The sequence below is a fragment of the Anomaloglossus baeobatrachus genome, chromosome 7 (genome assembly GCF_048569485.1).
Source record: "Anomaloglossus baeobatrachus isolate aAnoBae1 chromosome 7, aAnoBae1.hap1, whole genome shotgun sequence".
NCBI classification, from domain to species: domain Eukaryota; kingdom Metazoa; phylum Chordata; class Amphibia; order Anura; family Aromobatidae; genus Anomaloglossus; species Anomaloglossus baeobatrachus.
The window spans coordinates 218,864,852-218,877,712 of record NC_134359.1 but is presented as its reverse complement, the minus strand read 5'-3'; the positions used below and the strand labels follow the sequence as shown (position 1 = coordinate 218,877,712).

At 41.3% G+C, this 12,861-nt stretch overlaps 1 protein-coding gene across 1 annotated transcript in view; it reads right to left on the bottom strand.

Moving 5' to 3' along the window:
• Window positions 1-347: 347 nt before the first annotated feature.
• The window catches only part of LOC142246082 (lipopolysaccharide-induced tumor necrosis factor-alpha factor homolog), a 46,553-nt gene continuing 34,039 nt past the window's right edge, over window positions 348-12,861 (bottom strand). The window contains exons 3-6 of the mRNA XM_075319103.1: window positions 8,427-8,510; window positions 3,501-3,566; window positions 3,252-3,402; window positions 348-886 (exon numbers count right to left, since the gene is read on the bottom strand). Coding sequence (XP_075175218.1) covers window positions 778-886; window positions 3,252-3,402; window positions 3,501-3,566; window positions 8,427-8,510 — 410 coding nt within the window. The 3' untranslated portion in view covers window positions 348-777. The remainder of the gene's footprint in view (window positions 887-3,251; window positions 3,403-3,500; window positions 3,567-8,426; window positions 8,511-12,861) is intronic.

Below are 12,861 nucleotides of genomic sequence, written 5' to 3'. Positions count from 1 at the left end.
AAATCATTTTCCCTGCCCCTGCTGCCAAAAACCATCCCCACAGCAGGATGCTGCCAACCCATGATGCAGATAATCCAAAATGAATATTCACTGTTCCCCACACCCATAATCCCGCCACTTGCTATCTCCCATCTCAGAATATAAACATTTGTATTCACTGAAGACAGATTTTACCCTGGAATTGAATATTGTGAGAATGAAAAATCAGTCCAGAAAGAGAAAGAAGCCGATTTCTCTGATAAGATATATTATAAAGTTTATTATTTTCATGTGTACTATTTATTTATGAAATAAAAATTAAATGACGCTTTGTGTGTAACTGGTGATTCAAAGAGTTTAGACGAGAGTCATTTGTACTGAATCATTTATTTATCAATATTAGTATCTTGGGTAAACCCCATTGAAAAATGTGCTTTATTCTTGACAACGCCATCCAGTGTACATCTTGCTACATGTATACAATCCTTGAACAGTCGAGATGTGCTCACATTGTTTATTTAGAAGTCCAGGTAGGGGATCTAAATGAACAGTTGGCAGTACAGACATCCATAGACAATATGGAAAGGAGTTTACTCCTCCAGAAGGGATCACCTATTCTTTAGGATTACACCAGTTTGCACCTCGGTCTCTCTTTAATCAAAACGTCACTGAGAAATAGGAAAGCTTTCATTTAATATTACACATTTTATATTGCATGCTATAGAAAGCAAAAATCTGTAGCATTTATTTTATTTGATGTCATTTTGGTTACTTTCACGAGGATTTTTTTTCTGACTCCTATAGGCGCTTGTACTTGTAGATGAGGTGTTTGCAGTTGGGACAGTAGTGGTCCACATCTTTGCAACTTTTGACACAGCAAGGTATTAAAAAGCAGCCCAACACGCATCTGAAAGAAGTGAACAAAGGGATTAAAAAACGTAATGGTCATTCACAACTGTATTGCAGTATATAGGCAAAATCATGGTTTCCTATAAATGCCAGCTGGTCTTCATAAAAGTACCATCATGGCAGGTACGGTAGTCTTCACCAGATCCTTAGTTGCCATGGCCGCCCATTGGCACCCCATGAGGGCTGATCGGCATGTGGAATGGTGCGCTACCCAGCTTGTGCTCATTAAATGTCCTTGTCAGATACTAACAGCGATAATTTATGAAGTTGACAGCAACGGGAAGAGCATCATTTGTAGAGACTGGGACCGGCTCAGCTGCTGAGCCTGCACCATACACCTGCTCCTGCCTTGCGTTGTAAGTGCACAACAAATGTCATGAAGGGGATAAAACAATGGACAGTACCTTTAAAGAGGACTTGTCGCTAGGTCAAAAGTGGGCAGTTTTACTCAGGAGGGGGAATAATTTTTCTTTTTTTTAATCAGTCATATGGTTCCAGAGATGTGGGCCTTTGTACTTAGTTCTGATTTTTATGACTTTTACCAAGAGGGCGTGGTTCAAAACATTCTATGGCAGCGTATCTCTAGTAGCCTGCTTTGCATTATTACCCTGTGAGCAAGGTCTCCTTGGCAAAGAATATAAAAATTAGAACCAAAACGTAAAGGCCCAGACTGTACGGCAATTTAGAACCAAAACTCCCCAGAATACTCAAGGGAATAAAATTAGCGCAAACCCTGGTTATTTTTTACCTAGTGACAGATTCTCTTTAAGTGCCTGAATTTTCAATTGTGTTGTTAAGGGTTCTCTCACACTGGTGTATAAAATGGATGAGTGCAATATGAGAATAATATCGTATGGTACTCAGACCAATGTTAGTCAATGAGGCAGAGCACATCTGCGAGTTTTTTCTCTGCTCAAATCAGACTGAAGAAAAATATCACAGCATGTGCAACTACACTCATATACAATACACAATGCGTCAATTAAAGGCATTGGGTGCAAGAGAAAAAAAAAAATCAGACGACATCAGTTTAGCATCCTTTTATGGATACATTAACATTCTGTAGCAAAGAACACTGTAAATGACTATACAATAATATTTGCTGAGAAAAAAAAAAATACATGCCAAACGGATGCCAGGCGAGGGGGAAAAAAAAAAAAAAAAAAAAAAATATGCAGACTGGCTTAAGCACTTGCATGACAAAAAGATACTCATATGGATTCCACTTGGCCAAGCGGAATTGGCCCAGATTTTTACGCGCCATTGGGAGAGCACCCTGACCTTGATACAATTGGTGTCTCCGCATAAGTAAGCCATTTTACCCATCGATGCGCGGCCTCATGGACATACTATTTACATCTGGGCACAATTTTGGCAGCAGACACTACTCCTGGTGTATGGCGTATTCTCAGACATTCAGAAGTCACACTAGATGCTTACCAAAGCCCTTAACCGACCAGTATAATAATAAAAAAAAAAAATAAGCAGATTCCAATATTTGTGCGATACCGATATTTATCACCTTAAGGCCCCTTTCACACGTCAGTGATTCTGGTACATTTGTGCTTTTTTTTTTTTTAAACGTACCAGAATCACTGACATACGCAGACCCATTATAATGAATGGGTCTGCTCACACATCAGTGATTTTTCACTGCACGTGTCTCCGTGCGGCGTACCCGCGTGTGCGTGATTGCCGCACGGAGACATGTCCATTTTTTTCTGGCATCACCGATGTCCCACGGACTACGCAGTGGTGTGGTCCGTGAAACATGTGCCAGAAAAAAACGTGCTTTTAAAATAAAAATCATTTTTACTCACCCGGCTCCAGCGATGTCCTCTGCAGCCCGCGCAGCCTGCTGCTTCTGAGCCGGCTCATTACTGTCGCGCATATTCATGATGCACGACACAACCGACCCGGAAGCAGCTGCTGCGGGGTCAGCGCCGGACGGATGCTGCACCGCGGGAGCGATCAGCACCATGGAGAGTGGAAGCGCGCACAGGTGAGTTAATCTCTAAGTGCAATCACGGGCCACGGAGAACGGAGCCCAGATTGCACTTAGACAACCCACGTGTGCCGTGATTCACGGCACACGGAGGGACATGTGCGTGTTTTACACGCCAGTGAAAAACGTTCGTGTTTTTCACTGACGTGTGAAACGGGCCTAAGAGCTACTTCGGCTCTAGGCCTGGGCCCCAGATCTCTTGAAAACCTAACGATATTTCTAAAAGTATCTTACGAAGCAATTACAAGTCAGTTACTTTAACCAATTTTAGTCATAAAAACTCTCCCCTCACCAAGCCAGTCATCTGCACCACAACATATGTGAACCCATCATCGTCTACATGATATTAGTAACTTACCCAAAGAAGAACAACAGAAAGCAAAGGAGGATGGTTAAGCCACCGGATTTATACTGGACATTCGTAGTGCATGGCACGTTGCAGGCAGGGCACACGGCCAGTCCTGGGTTATCTCTCAACTCAGTCTTAAAAATTACTTGAGGAACAATAACTATAGCGAGTGTAAAAATAAAATGTATTGGCATTAGTTCTTTCAAACTCAGATTTTTTTCGCAATCAGGATTTTAGGTTTGTGTAGTCCAGACTTACTTGGTTGTGGTTGGCCTGTTGTCTCATTGTATGGCGGTGGTGGTGGATAAACTGCTGGGTTCCAGCCTTTGAGAGAGATGTAAAAATGTCAATTATAGTATATTGCTGTAATAATGAACACTAAGATCTCAGACGGCCATGTTCTTCAAGTATGTAAAAAAAAATGATCATCAGTCTTTATCATGTATGGGTAAATAAATAAAATTAAAAGGCTTCTCTCATCCACTAAAATGTTAAAGGGATTGTTCAATACTTTTCAATTGATGGCCTGTCCTTAGGATAGGTCATCAATGCCAGATCAGCCAGGGTCAGACACTCGGCACCTCCACCGATCTGAGGTTGTCAGTGCTCACGCTCATTTTCAGAGATGCCCCTTCCTCTAATAGCAGCCGCTGCAGAGTACTGCACATCCGCCTCCTATTCAGATCAAAAGGAGGCGGATGTGCAGTACCCAACCTGCAGATTAAAAAAAAAAAAGTCAAAAACGGTGGCGTGTGCACAAGGCCTAAGACACTTCATTCACTTCAGTAAAAATACATAGCGTCAAAACTGGGGTCCTGGGTTCAAGTCCCACAAAGGACAATATCTGCAAGGAATTTGTATGTTCTCCTCGTGTTTGCGTGGATTTCCTCACATTTCCGCCCACACTCCAAAAGACATACTACTGATTGGGGCTCCCAATCTAAATTCCCTATTGGGACAGTGTTGCTGATGTATATAAAAGCGCTGCATAATATATGTTAGCGCTATATAAAAATAAAGATTAAATTTTTATTATTCACCCTCAAACAGCTTTTTTCTTTAATTGTTAATTTGCATCCTAAATGTTAACGAACATTATAAAATAGTCTTCCTTTAAAAAAAAAAACTACCATTTTAATTACACTTTGTAAGAATAAGAATTTAGATGGGGACAGTGTGGCTGATTTATGTAAAGCTGCGTGGAATATATGGGCATATAAAAAAAAAAAAAAAAAACACAGATTATGAATATTATATAAAAAATAAAATAAAAACCTCATTGTTGGAATGTAGCCTAAAGCTGGGTTCACACACAATGACAACGACGTCGCTGTTAAGTCACCATTTCCTGTGATGTAACAGCGACCATAGATGATCGCTAGTAAGCTGTCAAACATGTCATTTTAAGCAGTGACGGAGCAGCGATCATAGCGACCTCGACGGCCGTTGTGCGGTGTCACACGCGTCGCTATGCGACGACTCAGACCTTGATAGAGGCGTGGTGTTTACCCCTAGACATGTTTTGCATTGCCTCTTTTCACACCCCTCTATTTCGATTGGTGATCGCTACAGCGGCGCCTGATTGGGTGACCGTGCCAAACAAAGGAAGACTCAGTAGTGCTTTCATTCATTCTATTTCATTTCATTTCGATCCACAAAGAACGACACACTAGCGACACCAGACAGAGAATCTACTACGTGGAACAAAGAATGGAACTTGAAGAATGAAATCACTGTAACGCCTTCGGCAAGTTACCCAATCGGAACGCTGTTGTAACCACCAATCGGAGTCGTAGGGGCGTTGCAAAATACACCACAAAAATACGCCCTTGTCCTGCCTTCAGTCCTATGTCACTGCCTTCAGCGTCGTCGCGACTGTCGCTGCTTTGGTGTCAAACACAAGGATGCTGAGCTTATCATCATGGCGAAGCGGGATAGCAGCGATCAAAAAAAATGACCTGGAACATTCAGGAGCGAGCAGAAATTTCGCAGCAGGGGTCTGATCGTTGTTATGTGTCACACACAGCGACGTCGCTATTGAGGTCGTTGCTACGTCACAGAAAATGGCGACTTAGCAGCGATGTCATTGTCGCTGTGTGTGGCACCACCTTAAGGCTTCCTTTGAAGACTTTAAATAAAATAATATAATGTAAGAAACTGTATAAGCAAACATCACCATTAGGCTTGCATTGTAAAAGAAAAAGGATGCCATGGAGGAAACACAAAAAACACAAAAACCACACTATATTCCTGTTCTACACAATTTTACTTAAAATATAGAAAAGGCTTAATGCAATGTAAAACCGGTTTAAGAAAATATATTTACATAAAAAAATAAAAATCTGATAGTTTATTTTTCAACTGATTATTCTACAAATGACAGCAGTATAGATGCATAATATTCAACATAATCACTCTTCCATGGGCAATAAGAACATTTTAAGTTGAAATAAAAAAAATCTGAATTAAAAAAAAATTGTATATACAATGAAATAGGTATTGAACATGTCAACAATTATCTAAGTAAATATATTTCTAAAAGGTGCAATTGACCTGATTTTCTCACCAGATGAAATCAAACCATAGTTGTCCATAAATTAAATGATTTGTAATTATGAGACATGAGACAGGGAAACTAGTCACATGTATTGCTCAGGTGTTATTTTGGGCCATTTTTCCACACAAATACACTTCATAGAAGGAGCACACAGAACCTTCAGGATTTGAACTCTGAGCTTTAGTTTATTCCATAAATTTTCTACTGGATTCAGGTCAGATAATTGGCTAGGTAATTCTAGCAGCTTTTGTTTATTTCTGTAAAACCGAGAATTTCCTTTGCTATGTGTTTGAGATCATTATCTTGCTGAAATGTCCACCAATCATTTCATCTTCGTCGTCCTGGCTGATTTTTTTATCAAAGAATGTATGTATCAATACATTTGTCCATTCATCCTTCCTTCAATTATGAAGTTTGCCAGTGCCATATGGTGAAAACAGCCCAACATCATGATGTTACCTGTAAACCTCACTGTTGGTATAATGTTTTTGGGGTGATATGCCTTTTGGCCTTTAAACATGGTCAGTATTATGGCATCCAAAGAGTTCAATTTTCATCTTCAAACGTTTTGTCCAGCAAAGGTGTATTACGCGGTGAGCATGCATACAGACGATGAAAGCCAAGTGCATAACTTATTGTGTACCTGCTGATTCTGTAGTCTTTCTGTAGCGTTCCACAGGTGGTCCTTGCCTTTTGGAAAACCTTTCTGATTCTTTTTACTCCTCGGTTTGAAATCTTGCAGGAAGCACCTGGTTGTGGCTGATTTACAGTGAAATGATGTTCTTTCCACTTCTGGATTATGGCACCAACAATGCACACTGGAACAGTCAGTGGTTAAGAAATTCTGTAAACAATGCCATCAGTAGGTTTTGCAACAATAAGGTTGGGAAGGACATGAGACAGATCACTGGTTTTACCCATCATGAGAAGAAGTTTCTTGTTACACCTTGGAAATGAGACACCTTCTTATAGGCCATCAATTTAAAGGCAGGATTACTAATTACTGACAGAGTTCAGCGGTTCGCATGACTTTCCAAGGCTTTTTGCACCTCTTTCTTAAGGTGTTCAATACTTTTTCATTGTGTCATTTCTCATTACTACACAACTTAATTTAACCCCTTCACGACCGGCCAATTTTTCGCTTTCCGGGTTTTTTCGCCATTTTTCTTCCGAGAGACGTAACTTTTTTTTCGTCAATCTTGCCATATGAGGGCTCAGTTTTTGCGGAACAAGCTGTACTTAAATGAAACCATAAGTTTTAACATATAGTGTACTGGAAAACTGAAAAAAAAATCCAAATTCGGAAAAATTGCAAAAAAAGTGCGATAGCACTATTGTTTGAGATTTTATTCACTGTTAACTATATGGTAAAACTGATGTGTGGATGTGATGCCCGAGGTTGGTGCGAGTTTGCAGACATCAAATATGTATAGGTTTACTTTTATCTAAAGGGTTAAAAAAAAACAAACAAAAAAACACGTCTGAAAAAAAAAAAGTGGCACACTTTTGCGCCATTTTCCGCAACCCATAGCGTTCTCATTTTTCGCACTCTATGGCTCAGTGAAGGCTTATGTTTTGCTTCTCAAGCTGCAGTTTTAACAATACCATTTTTGCGCAGATGCTACGTTTTGATCGCCTGTTATTGCATTTAGCGCAAAATTTGTAGCAACCAAAAAACGTAATTTTGGAATTTGGTAAACAGTGTAGCGGCAAAAAGAATCCAATCAGATTAATTGATTTTATATTTTGATAGATCGGGCATTTCTGAACGCGACAATACTAAATGTGTATATTTTTTATTTTTTTAACCCTTTAATTTTTAATGGGGCAAAAGGGGGGTGATTTGAACTTTTTTTTTTAAAAAAAATTTAAAAACTTTTTTTTAACTTTTTTTATTTTACTATTCCCCTAGGGAGCTATGTGGATCAACAATCCGCTCGCTCTGCCATATCTGCTGATCACAGCTATACAGCTAAACAGCAGATAAGCTCATTTTCTGCCTCACCCAGCTCTGGGCCGGGTGAAGCCGAAAGTCAGTCATGGTAGCACAGGATTATGTGATGACTCCTGTAGCTCACATAACCACCGGACGTCACGTGATCACATCACGTGACTTCCAGTATTGGCTGGTGAGTAAATGTTACCGCCGATGCTGTTAAATTGGCGCTCACATATTGATAGCGCTATTTAAGGGGTTAAACGGCATGGGAAGATAACAATTCTGCTCGTGCCTAGCAGGCACACATCTCAGCTGTAAAAACGGGTAGTTACGTGGGTAGCAACACACTGACCGCTAGGACGTAATATTACTGCCCGTGGTCGTTAAGGGGTTAAGGACATCTATGGTTTGATTTCTTGTGTGGATTGGATGGGTTGTTACTGACAATTGGTAAGAAATTGATGTCAATAGCACCTTTAGAAATAGATTTACTTAGAAAATTGGTGGTGTTCAATTATATGTAGACATTTGTATAATATAAACCATATAATTAAAAAAAAGAGATGCGGTTTCTTTAAATCAATTAAACCAAATTCAGCCTCTTTAATCTACTACAACCCCCTTCAATGAAAAAATATCAATGTGGACTTTAACATTTTATTTTCATGACCATATTCTTTTATCATACCTGCTGCTTGATACAGGTAGTTTCCCTCAGCTTGGTTGGGGTATGGTGGAGCTGTTGTGTTTAACAGGGGTTCTGGTACTGTGGCTGTGTAGCATGAAAAAATAAAATTTTGAATGTTAGAATATAAATTCCATTGTATTCATTCTTCAGAAACATGTCAACTGATAGAAAAATACAGAATCTGCTGAATTTAAAGGTTACTTTACACGTTTCAATTAATCGTGCAATCGCATTTGCGATCGCACCCGCCCCCATCGTTTGTGCGGCACGGGCAATTTGTTGCCTGTGTCGCACAATGCTGTAACCCCCGTCACACGTACTTACCTTCCATACGACCTCTCTGTGGGCGGCGAACATCCACTACCTGAAGGGAGAGGGACGTTCAGCGTCACAGCGACGTCACACACTGGCCGGCCAATAGAAGCGGAGGGGCGGAGATGAGTGGGACGTAACATCCCGCCCACCTCCTTCAGCATTGCCGGCAGGACACAGGTAAGCGGTGTTCAACGTTCCCGGAGTGTCACACACAGCAATGTGTGCTGCCTTGAGAACATTGAACAACCGGTCGTTCAATTTTTAGAAAATGAACGTGAATGCGATCAACGTTTTTGCGTACAATCGGAATCACACGTAGGTGTCACACGCAACTACAACACCAACGATGCCGGATGTGCGTCACTTACGACGTGATCCCGCCGACACATCGTTAGATATATGGTTAGGTTAGACCCATGGTAAGGTTTTAATATTAGAGAGTGTAGGTACTATCCCAACTGGGTACACCTTGACGTTTGGTGGGATAGCTTATGCTTTTTTTGATCAAAAACAGTGTTTACTAAGTACCCTATGTTTATATGCACTATGCTTTTATTTAGTTACAGCAGGGTATATTTTCACAATTTTTTCCTTGGTTTCTCTTTGTCTCATGGCCAGTGTGAACATGGTCTCACAAGTTCCATGTATACCATCTCATACTCCGGCTCACTTTTTTGTTTTTATTTCGTTAGATATATTGTAGCGTGTAAATCCCTCTTAAGACAGAATAATTTTGTGTGAGTTTTTAAAAGGTGAAGCTCTTAATGTTGATGTTGTCATAAAATTATAAAGCAAGTATCATTAGTGATGTTGACCACACCGAATTCACAATTGCAAAATCTGCAGCATAAATAGACAAACTATGGATGTCAAATCTGCAACATTGCCTAATTCACTCTGCACATTTTTTGCACACGTGAATGCAACACAGGGACAGTGGCGTAATGTGAAACTCATGGACCCCAATTATTGCAAGTCTTTAATAGCTTTAATCTTTTTATATAGGCCAAAAAAAAAAAAAAAAATTAGGGTCCCTAGGCTACAGGGCCCGAGTACGATTGCAACCCCATGGTTCCATGGATACACACATACCAATACAGTTAAACTCTGTGGTACAATAGAGACATTGTCTCCCTACATCACCTATCGCTATTCTCTAAGGCGCAGCTTGCTGTATGCCTGTAGCCTACATAATGCTGTACGTCAGCGGCTTGGGGTAGGTGGTGTGGTGCCCCTGAGGCTCCAGTCGCCACAGAGGTACTGCACCTCAGCCAGAGGTGTAGTATCCCATTCTAGGGTAAGGAGGAGGTTACAAGTCGGTATACACACAAACATAGACTCTTAATTTATCGACACTCCATTTGGCCGTAGTTAGGGCGAGCTGCAACCTAAGCAGGCGCCTTAGGGAAAGCATCGTCCTGAAGCTAGTCTGGAGGTGGACCAGTCAGTCAGGAACAAAACGCGGAGGAGAAAGATCCTGGGATCTGGAGCTGGACCAGCTCGTCCCAGGATCAAGGAAGGAGTCTCAGAACCACGGCAAGTGCGCCATACACCTGTGAGCTAGAATCTACAGCTGGTATACCAGCGTGGAGGGACTTGGTCGCAAAAAAGGAAAGGCCCCTCAACTAGTGGAGAGCTACAAGGCTCAGCTAGCAAACCGGAGGCTGAGGTTACTGCAAGTACCGAAGCCACATCCACACACATCCAGTGAAAGCATGACCACATAGGACAAAGGGACAAGGCAGGAAAGCCACACACAAAAATGATCCATTGACACTGGGTTGGGGCTTTGTGTGTGAGGTGCAGGGCAGGCAGAAGAGGCCAGCACAGGAAGATAACCAGGGAAGGAACAACTCAGGGTGTACCGGGTTGTGCCTCCGAACTATCCCGGGATCAGCTGGAGCCCATCACAGCAGGACTCAGCACTCCAAGGGCAGTACTTGACAGACTGTGCTAACCTGGAACTATTAACTGAGTAAAGACCTTGTGACTGCATTCCTGTGTTGCCCAGTTATTGCCTGCGTCTCAGGCCCTGCACCCCGCCATTACATCCTATCTGCCATCAACAGCCCTGGGGCCCAGCTCTGCCTGTGGAGAGCTCTACCAACTCACCTGCTTCACCACTGAACCCACAGAGAACTGAATAGCAGCGGCGGCACCTATCTTGCCGCATACCACAGGTGGCGTCACAAACTCATATCCAGTGTAAATATTTCCCCCATGTCATTTAATTAACGACACCGCCGAGGTCACGGAGCGGGCCCTGTCGCCGTGACATCCTCCGAGCAGAAACAGAGCTGGCCCAGTAATGAGTGCCCCGTGTCAGTGGCATGCTGTATGTTTGTGTCAACCCGGCCTTAAGCCGTCACTAGTGATGGGCAAAATGTTTATATTATAATATATATATATATATATATATTATTTGTGACACCACCCACAGTGCTTGGCAAGGTGGGATATCACCGCTGCTATTGGGGAGAAGGGGGGGAACCCGGTGGCGATGGTACGGCAGCAAGGTGACTAACCCCACCGACCGTGGTATATATTATTTAATATATATATATATATATATATATATATATATATATATATATATATATATATATATATATATATATATATATATATATATATATATATATATATATATATATATATATATAATCTCCATCTATCTAATTGCCTCATTCTGTCTGTCTTGACTCCAAAATGACGTAATTACAGTGACAACCGTCGCATTGGCCGCTCGGCCACGCCCCCCCGCACATATTGGGCTCCTATACACCTCCCCCCAGGACTACTACTCCTATTAGACTCCTCCCCCCAGGACTGCTCCTCCAACGCACACACACACACACAAACTCTGCAGACACACAGCGCTCCACACACAACGCAACACACAAACAACACCGCTCTCACACACCCCCACACCACTTACAGCACCCTACACAAACACTTGGCAACTACACACAACAACATATCTATAAGAAAAATCATACATTAACTACGGTATATATATTCTAGAATACCCGATGCGTTAGAATCGGGCCACATTATATATATTTAATATATATATTTAAAATATATATATATATATATATATATATATATATATATATATATATATATATATATATATATATATATATATATATATATATATATATATATATATATATATATATATATATACACACACACACACACACACAAAGTTTGGACACCTTCTCAAAGAGTTTTCTTTATTTTCATGAAAATTGTTGATTCACATTGTGGGCATCAAAACTATGAATTAACACATGTGGAATGAAATACTTAAAGTGTGAAACAATTGAAAATATGTCATATTCTATGTTCTTCAAAGTAGCCACCTTTTGCTTTGATTACTGCTTTGCACACTCTTGGAATTCTCTTGATGAGCTTCAAGAGGTAGTCACTGGAAATGATCTTCCAACAGTCTTGGAGTACCCAGAGATGCTTAGCACTTTTTGGCCCTTTTGCCTTCACTCTGTGGTCTAGCTCACCCCAAACCATCTCAATTTGGTTCCGGTCTGGTGACTGGAGGCCAGGTCATCTGGCGTAGCACCCCATCACTCTCCTTCTTAGTCAAATAGCCCTTACACAGGCTGGAGGTGTGTTTGCAGTCATTGTCCTGTTGAAAAATAAAATGATGGTCCAACTAAACGCAAACCGGATGGAATAGCACGCCGCTGCAAGATGCTGTGGTAGCCATGCTGGTTCAGTATGCCTTCAATTTTGAATAAATCCCCAACAGTGTCTCTAGCAAAGCACCCCCACACAATCACACCTCCTCCTCCATGCTTCATGGTGGGAACCAAGCATGTAGAGTCCATACGTTCAGCTTTTTTGCGCCGCACAAAGAAACGGTGGTTGGATCCAAAGATCTCAAATTTGGACTCAGACCAAAGTACAGATTTCCACTGATCTAATGTCCATTCCTTGTGTTCTTGTGTTCCTAGCAGCTAGCTATTTTACCATGAAGGCCTGCTGCACAAAGTATCCTCTTAACAGTTGTTCTAGAGATGTGTCTGCTGCTAGAACTGTACGTGGCATTGACCTGGTCTCTAATTTGAGCTGCTGGTAACCTGCGATATCTGAG